We start from the raw sequence: 9,578 nt of genomic DNA on the forward strand, positions 1-9,578 counted from the left end.
GACTGATTCCATGAGAATTTGATAAAATAAAGATGCATTACCAACAACTAAATACATTGTAATTGGCTATACAAATTATCGTTGCAATTGGAATAATAATTTACATGGCTAGCGCTGTCGCAATATTTTTCCTCATCCTTCATAGAGCCGACTTCAACTTGCTTGTTCTTTACTATCACAGAGGATCAGTATTTACACACTGAATTTGTCAAACTGTAAAATGTCTCTAAATCTATACAGTTCACGATGCTCTTTACACTTTTGACATATTCGTGAACTGAAGACCTAAATTTTACTCCTGAGTGCTGACAGACTAAAAAGGACTCAGGAAAACAATTCTATGATAAATGTAACTAAATGTGAGGATGTCCTTTTACTTTCAAATTGATCTCGAAGAATGGCACATTCATTTGATACAATGAGCATTGGACACTTTGATTGTTCTGGCTCAAGTTTCCTCTCCAAAGTACAATTTCTAATGGTCGTGAGCTGCAAGGGTACCGGGATGGTGCAACACTTGAATGTTGGAGGAAACATGTTGACATAGTTGAGATGACCTCTCTGCTGTCATTTACTTGAATGCTGGAGGAAACATGTTGACATAGTTGATATGACCTCTCTGCTGTCATTCTGCAGATTGATATCTCTTCTCCTAGATATCATTCCTGTTACATTCAGTAAACTCATATTCCTTAGCCTTTTGATTTGTTAGAGAGCTGTGATAGGACATGAATGACCGTCATATATTCAAACGAGTACCTCAATGACTCTTGGGGTGATAATAAGTCAGGTAATGTCTCCAGGTGACAGCTACCGCCAGTCTTCCAATCTCCACCTCTGTGCATCAAAGTGATTGATTTATTGCTTATCAAGTGACAACAAGAACTAAATATCTACTGAAACAAAGTGTAGGCTGATTTGCATAGATCATTAGCTGATAGTCAAAATGCACATAATTTGCAGCCATTAATCAGTACAAACAATCAGGAACAACGCCAAGTAATAAATTTTCCCTTTATCCACAAGCTTCTACACATTCCATCTCTATAGAAGTTCAATGAAGTATAATCAGTTAATCACGGTAACCAACAAATGTGTTCACCCTCTCAAGGCTCATATAATACATGAAATAGATAAGTACGGAATGAATCTGGGACCTTAGATGAGTCTCAGCTAATCTCCATTTTCACACTTCTAATATGACATACTACAAAAAGGACCTCGAGATTTATTCAAGATGTGTTGGTTGAGGCATAGTTGATTGATAGATCAGAAGTGAGAATTATTTGAAGTGTAACAACAACAAAACAAAACAAAAGGAGAGAAGAATTACCTGAAGTGTACAGGAGAATAAGTACGAAAGAATATTTTAGTCTTGGACATATTCACTTCACGGCCTATCCAATTAACCAATGTTACAATTGACTTCTGAAATGCCGTCTCTACATCCATCGTCATGTTGATCTTTCCGCCTTCTTGGAAATAGCATCCCCTGTCAATGGAAAGAATCAGAGCTCGTAAATCTTCACAGATTGTTGAGTAATTGTACTCCTCTATAGCAACGAATCTTGATAATATGCACTTCAAAGCTTTCATGTTTACACACGATTTAGTGGCGGGAACCAAGACATCCAAATGATTTGAGCGTCAATCAAAATGAGAGACAACTAACCTCCAGTGCACAGCCTTATTAGATTAGTTATCCCAAGGAAAAGGAAAGAATAAAAAGGCAATTATGATGTTAATATAATAAAAAAAGTATTTTATAGTTTGAACTTCGAGAGTAAAAAATAATAAATTAATGTAGAGTAAAATGAAAAAAAACAATTAATTATATTTTGATTTTGTTGATTTACAAGTAATTTTAAATAACTATTTATATTTGTCCTTTAAATAATACAATTGATTTTGTATGAGATTAAGAGCACAAATCTTAATTTAGATTTTTTATAATATGTAATTATTTGACTTTAAATCTAAATTAATCACTATAAGAAAACTGTGAATTACATGAGGATTTTCCTGGGGATTAATATGAAAATCTGTAGGAAACTTATTTTCCTGCAAATTTCCATACTAATCCACAGGAAAATCCCCATGTAATTCACACTTTTCTTGTAGTGAATATTAGTATATTTATTTTAGGACATTACTATTGTTTATTGAAGAATTAGAGAAATAAAGCGAAAAAGAGATAATGAAATACTAAAGATATTATTATTTTTATTGTGTAGTGAAATATATTTAAATTTTTTAAAAATTACAAAGTACTATACATCAAGGGATAAATAAAAGGTGGAGTGGAGGAGTGAGGAGAGAAATGAAAAAGTTGTAAAGACATGGGACCCATAAATTTTAATCTATTAAAATAATCTCTCACATAACTATGACATGGTGTGCCTCAACCACCATAAAAATTTTCGTACTAGTACTATTTTTTAGTACTAAAGAAGAATCATTAAGGCCAAACCAGGTAACAAAAAAAGAAGGCCCACGCAAGTGAGAACCAGTAGTATCCACAGTTCTAAAATCCAACAAGAAGATAAAAAAGTACATAAGCCAAGAACAAAAATGTAGGGCTGAGAGAGAGAAGTTTGGGGAAATGTTGATACTGATGATGTGTGGGGTCTTCAACACAAAGAAAGACAAACATTCAATTCAACAAATAAAAAGAACTGCAATAAACAGGCATTTATGCAGAAAAAAAGGGATTTTTATATTACCCCTTATTGGCTATTGCTTAATATTTGTAACTGAGTTTTTCTGCTACTTTTTGCTCACATCGTAGCAGGGGCGGATCTACATGGCAGTTATGGGGTTCATCATCGAAAAATTACACGGCATATGTAAGGTCAAATTCTATTTTTATGTGTGTATATATTAAAATGAATCCATTAAACACATGTAAAGAGGCTAGCTCAGTGGTAAAGGGGGTTCATGATTTTGCTTGGACATTTTTGGGCTGGAGCTTTATTGTTTTTTTTCCATTTTTTTAATGTTATTTCTCTTTTTCAATATTCATTTGTTCGAATTTCTAAGACACATTATTTTCATTTTTGTATTTTATTATTTTTATCTCTATTGCTCATTTTATTTTTACGTAACTCTCTTTTTATATACTAATTCAAAGGAACTTTTTAAAAAATTGTCAATTATTCTTAAACTTGAAATTGAGATAGAGAAAAAATACTTTAAAGATAAGTTAAACTAAATTTAATCGAACGAATAAATTTGAAAGGCATGATTATTCATCATATTTCTTTCTCATTTTTTTCAGTTCTATTCTAGAGAGACGTAAACTACATTTAAATGATTTATTCATTTTTTTACCAATGAAAAACCTTATAAAATTGAATAAATGAACAAAAATTGGCGATGCCATTTATTTATCCTTTTAATATGCATTATAATATTAGTAACTCAATCCCCACATATTTTAAAGAGTATTAAACAATTTTTAAAGTAACATGATTGAATGAACACTAATTTAATTTATTTTAAAAATTCAAAATAAAGAAAAATAATAAAAAATTAAAGAAAAAAATCACTTTTTTAAAAAAAAATGAATCAATGAAGCACGGTAAAAGTAGGAAGAAACGCTAAATGCGGCATGACAAGGCAAGTTATATTTAATGGATTAAGGATAATTTTTTTCTTTTCCGATCCGTTTTTCTCCATTTTTTTATTTACTTCTTATAAGTTGAACCCCCTCCACAAAAATCCTGGCTCCGCCACTACATCGTAGTATATTTTTTTTTTTTAAAAATGAAAGTGAAATTCAGGTAATCAACCAACTTAACTATTAAGATTTTGTTTTTTTGAAACTTCTCTGCTATTCAAAATTAGAGAAGATGACAAAATTGAACAGATTTGATTCATTAAATTTGTTACTTAAAGCTACACTTACAGTCTTATCAAATAATTAATAAACGTTGTTTGTTATATTTGATGGGGATTGTTGGGAGAAAAAAATTAGCGAGGACTATTTTTTTTGCTATTTTTAATTTATTTCTAAAGTTTGAGCAGTTTTTTGAGGTATAATTTTTTTTTTCTTGTATATTTTTTTTAGTTTATTGCAATTTTTTGTGTCTTATATTTTAGGATTCCATAGAAGCGAATTTTTTATTATAATTTTTGTTATATTTAACGAATATAAATTATTAAATATTTTTTTAAAAGACTACAAATATTACGTATTCTATTTCAATTTATTTGTTTTACATTTTTCAATTCGTTCAAAAGATGTTTCTTTCTTCTTTTTTTTAAGTAATTCTTTAATTTTAACTTTTCATGTGATATATTTAAAACCACAAAATTAAATTTTATATTTAAGTGCAATCTATATATTTTTAGTTTAACATCACAAATTTTTTTAAAAATATATTTTCTAAATATTATACAAATAAATTAAAACGAAGAAAATAGTTTAAAACACAAAATTTTCTTATTCGTTCTTGAGAATTAACACAAGTATTATTCTCGTCTTTTTGGGAAAAAAAAGGCAGAAAAGACAAGGTGGCAAACGAGGAGAACGTGTAGGCCAGCGTGGGGTCGTAGTGACAAAGTGGGCTCAACCGACATCATCTTTTTTTTCGATTACTTAATTAATTGAAATTCACATTAGATAAAGCTGATTCAAAAATAATATTTTCTGTTAAGAATTTTTCATAAAGGGAGAGTCAAAATCGTGATCACTATTTTAAAAAAGAAATACCATTATTCACTACATCATATCATCATCTCATAGTGATCAACAGACATTTCAATACAAGGAAAATAAAAATTATGTTTATATTATCTACTCACGTTCAAAAATAATTTTAAAATATTTTTCATAATAAGACAATTAGTTTAATATAATATGTTGAAACTATATTTAGAATGTAAAAATCTTTAGACTATGACTATATGAGTTGTCTTTGGATTTAAGAATTCTGGACCCATAGAATGTACATAAATTCTAAAGTTACTTGATTTGATTAAAGAATTACTTATTTTTTTGGATAACGAGACTATATTATATCTAGTTAAGGGGTTATAGTAGGTTCATCATTCCTAACCGGACCGTCTTAATGCCTAGGTCACTAAAATCATCGCTTGGGGCTTCATATATTTTGGGGGCCCATTTTTTTTTTAAAAAAACAATCACTTATATATGTTATTTTAAAAAAAAAAATTATATGTACTATGAGTGTTATGATTTCTGCTAAGGAAATTGCATATGAGATGAAAATAAACCTGAATTTCGTAAGAAACAATTTGATGAAAATATGTATAGCGAAATCACAAAGTCCCTTGAAGAATCTTTTAGTGTTTATTGCTTTATATATGTAGGGTAGATCAAACTATTTTTTCACTTCAAAATAGATTCGAACCAATTGAAGCATATGAATATATTTTTGATTTCTTATTTAGTGGTAAAATATTGAGATCACTAGATGACGAGAATTTAAAAATATTGTCTTAACCTTGAACTTTCTTTAACATGTAATAGTTATTATGATATTGATGGTTTAGATTTATTTTTGAATTAAAAGTGTTAAAGAAAATAATACAAGTAGAAGATAATGATCTAACGAAAATACTCAATCAAATAAAAAGACTTGATTCTTTTTCAAATACACACATTGCTTATAGAATAATGTTAACAGTTCATGTAACCGTTACCTCAGCCGAAAGAAGTTTTTAAATCCTCTTTAAGATCAACAATGTCTCATGAATTAGCTATATTACCATTTGAAAAAGAATTATTAAAACAAATTGATTATAAAACAGTACCTAATGACTTCGCATCTAAAATAGCTAGAAAAATAGATTTTAAATAAAAGTATATATGATGGAAAAAATAAAATATTAGGATCTCTCTCTTCAGTTTCGCTTTAGGCCCCCAATGTTGTTCAGTCGGGCCTGATTCCTAAATGGGTTAGTAATTACGGTAAGATTTCCAAAACGAACTAACTTATTACAAATAGAAGGCTAAACTAGTCTAGTAGCGATTACTCTATCCTTGTCTTTAGCAAGCTGGCTTTTGACACTATCTGGAAGGAATTGTAGGATGGTGTTATATCTTGTTAGCTTCGAACCTTGTTTAGCCAAAATATTTGCTACGTAGTTCCCTTCTCTAAAGCTATGGTGGACCACTGGATTTTGCAACCTCTTCAACAATGAACTGCATTCAAGGATAAGGTGATTGAATATGATCTAGCAATTGCAATATATCAATGGAGTATGTTTCAATTTTCAGTGGACTCATCTTGAGGGAGTGAGTCAAAGAAAAACCAACATGAAGGATTTCTAGCTCGGTCATGGTGTGATTTTGGGCCATGCTTTTGTTAAATAAAACTAGTAATCCAATCGCATGTTTGGTTTCTTATGACTCTTCCAATGTCATCTCCCTCACCTGTCGAGTTGAACGCACCATCAACATTAAGTTTTAAGAAGCCAAAGGGAGGATAAAACCACTTCATATGGATTTTAGTTGTTCTCGCCTTATCAGGAGTATTAGAGAGAAGATGAAACTCTAAGACACGATTTTTATTTTTGAAATTATGTTATTACCCTTTCTGTTTAATTTTATTTGTCCAATATTTTTAAACTATATATATATTTCTTTTATTTATTTCTTTTATCATAAAAGAGAAAAGATAATAATTTTATTATTTTATACTCAACATTAATTGAGCTGAGAAAGAAAGGCATAAAACGCATTCAACGAATGTGATTTTATGTGTAAGTTTCAGTTTCTTCCTATTTATTGATGAAATTACGTTATTACTCCTTCCGTTAATAAAGGCATAAAATGCATTCAACGAATACGATTTATGTGTAAGTTTAAGTTTCTTCCCATTTATTGTCGAATTACGTTATTACCACTTCTGTTTTATTTGATTTGTCTACAATTTTTGAAATATTTTATTTATTTATTACTTTTATCATATCGAGAAAAGATAATTAGTTTTTCATTTTATACTCAACATTAATTGACCTGAGAAAAAAGGTATAAAACGCATTCAACAAATTCAATTTATGTGTAAGTTTCAGTCTCTTCCCAACGTTATTACCCCTTCCATTAAGAAAAGGCATAAAACGCATTCAACGAATGCGATTTATGTGTAAGTTTAATTCTCTTCTCATTTATTGTTGAAATTACGTATTACTCCTTCCGTTTCATTTTATTTATCCAATATTTTTAATTTTATTTATTTATTTATTACTTTATTATATTGAGAAAAGTTAATTATTTTTTCATTTTATACTCAACATTAATTGACACTACAAGAAAAATGGTCTTTAACGAAGGGAAATATGGTCGTTAAAGGTCCAAATCCGATCGCTACAAGTTACCAATGACCGTAATAAATTTGGTCGTCACTGGTCATTAAAAGTCCGGACGTTAAAAGTTAATGACCGAATTAACATCCGGTCGTTAAAAAATTTTTTAACGACAATATAAATTCCGGTCGTTATATGGCCTTTTTAATGACCAAATTTGCCCTTAGTACATGTACTTTTACCGACCAAATGTTCTTTCGTTAATTATATTCTAATTTCAATACCAATACTATTAACGACCACATTTCCTATCGCTAATTGTTGTTTATTCAATTTTTTTAAGAAGCCAGTTGTAAAAGAGTTTAAAAGAACCAATTTCATTTGTTGTTTACAAAATTTTATACAATGAATACAGAAATACTCAAAATAAACTAAATAATTTAATTCATTATATAAAAATTCATGGTCAATACAAAGAACTAATTAAAGAAAGATATATCATATTCAAGTAGCATAATATATCTTTATCAACTCCTAAAAAGAGAAAAATTGCAAATAGTAAATAATAAGACATTGTCCTTAATTTAAACCATCCCTAACTAAAGTAAAATCCCTAGCTCTTGAACTTCAAATTGCTCCGTACATTGTTGAACGATATATTCTTCATATTCAAATTCTTGATCTGTAAGAAAACAACTTATGTCAATTTAAAAACAATGAATAAACTCTTAAAGAAGAACCATAAAATCTCAAAAGTACTTACTAAAGAAGATGCAAAACATTAAAGTTTGAAAGAAAAGAAGGCATGTCAACAATAACTTGTAGTCTCTTCCCAACATCTATTAACTATTTAACGATTTTATGTAATGATCAACAATTAGTTCGTAAGACCAACAAAACAAAACATAATAACAAGGGACTAGTATAACTCTTTCCTGCTTTGGATGACAAGGAGGAGGACCAAGAAGTTTCAAATAGAATGGAGAGTACATACATGAATTAAAGCTATTTGAACCTTGCAAACTTTGGATGAGTCATTTTTTGGGAAGCAAACTGCCAATTCAATATAGAAATCACACAAGAAAAAGTATGATAGCCATCAGACCAAAATAGAGAGCACATCCGAGGCACCAACTTATTTTTTTTCTAAGTAGGGAGGCATAATATGTTTTCTGTTTGCTATAGTAACATCTCTAATATGAAGGAAGCAGAACATGAAAAGATTCCAGAGTTTCCATTATCAAGGATCGAGGGTAGCAAGAGAGATAGTTGTGCACATGCAAATTAAGATATGCTCAATCACATTCCCTGAGGATACTCACGAAGAGACATCTGAAGCTCAAGCACACTAGATAACTTAGCAAATTGTAGTAGGCTAATATCGATAATCAAATTGTAATAGAAAGATAATCTGTACTCAGTACCTAATTAAGACTGTTTACTGCTTTGGATGGGTTAGGCGGCCTGTTTGATTCGATGTTAAACTGCTGGATGTTGCTAGTTCACCGGATTGTGCTCACCAATTTCACTAGAACTGCTATTTAGTATCTACTTGTGTGATCTTTAAACAAACCCAACTTCATGAACTACCTTTTGACATTGAGTTAAGCACAAAGTACATTTTCTAGATTCATTACACTTGAATAAGGAAAACCATATCGAGTACTCTATACCATATCTGAGGATATTTTGCATTTAATTAAATATTAACTTTACTTATTTGTAGACAAAATGATTTCCCACCATATCATACATCACATAAAACTTCCTCTATAAGGAGGTAATCTTGTACATTGTGAGTTAATCAAGTCAGGAAGAAGTTTTCTCTTCTAATTTCTAAGTTTTTATGTTCGTTGTTCCAGAGAACAGAATAAAAAGTTGTTACACAAAGAATCAAAATCAAATGCTTGAAATGGAGTGCTACCAATTTTATGTGATAGAACAATGTGTAGCGAAGTGAAAGTTAAGTTCTATAGAATATTTGTTAAGACCACTAATGTTATATGGAAGTGAATGTTAAGCCATTAAAGTACAATACATCCTCAGTTATAAGACCAACAATGCTATATGGAAGTGAATGCTTTGCTCCTCATGGGAATATAGTGTTCTGTTTCTAAGCAAAGTCACTAATTAAGATAAAACATGAAAATGACATGGAAGTACCTTTACACTAATAGAGAGGCTCTAAAATTCCATTAAATTGGAGAAAGTGTGAGCAACAAAGAGCTAGGAGAAGTAGGAGAAATAGAAGTTTTCTTATTTTGTTCAAGTTTAGGGAAAGAATAAAAGGATAAGGAAGAAAAGCT

General features: G+C 29.8%; 1 protein-coding gene across 1 annotated transcript; it reads right to left on the reverse strand.

The window, feature by feature from the left end:
- Positions 1-692: 692 nt before the first annotated feature.
- On the reverse strand, positions 693-1,638 carry LOC107059291 (protein trichome birefringence-like 10). The gene is made up of 2 exons (XM_015305802.1): positions 1,334-1,638; positions 693-837 (listed from the first exon to the last, which is right to left on the reverse strand). The coding sequence occupies exons 1-2, from the start codon at positions 1,594-1,596 to the stop codon at positions 693-695; spliced, it is 408 nt and encodes a 135-aa protein (XP_015161288.1). The 5' UTR covers positions 1,597-1,638.
- Between the last annotated feature and the right edge of the window lie 7,940 nt (positions 1,639-9,578).

This window comes from Solanum tuberosum, unplaced genomic scaffold (genome assembly GCF_000226075.1).
Source record: "Solanum tuberosum cultivar DM 1-3 516 R44 unplaced genomic scaffold, SolTub_3.0 contig00012, whole genome shotgun sequence".
Lineage (NCBI taxonomy): Eukaryota > Viridiplantae > Streptophyta > Magnoliopsida > Solanales > Solanaceae > Solanum > Solanum tuberosum.

Excerpts from the sequence above, each read along its gene's own strand:
- LOC107059291 (XM_015305802.1), bottom strand. The coding sequence starts at position 1,596 with ATGAAAGCTTTGAAGTGCATATTATCAAGATTCGTTGCTATAGAGGAG. Across the intron at positions 838-1,333 it reads TATTCTCCTGTACACTTCAG|AGGTGGAGATTGGAAGACTG; the intron begins GTAATTCTTCTC and ends TTTGATGCACAG.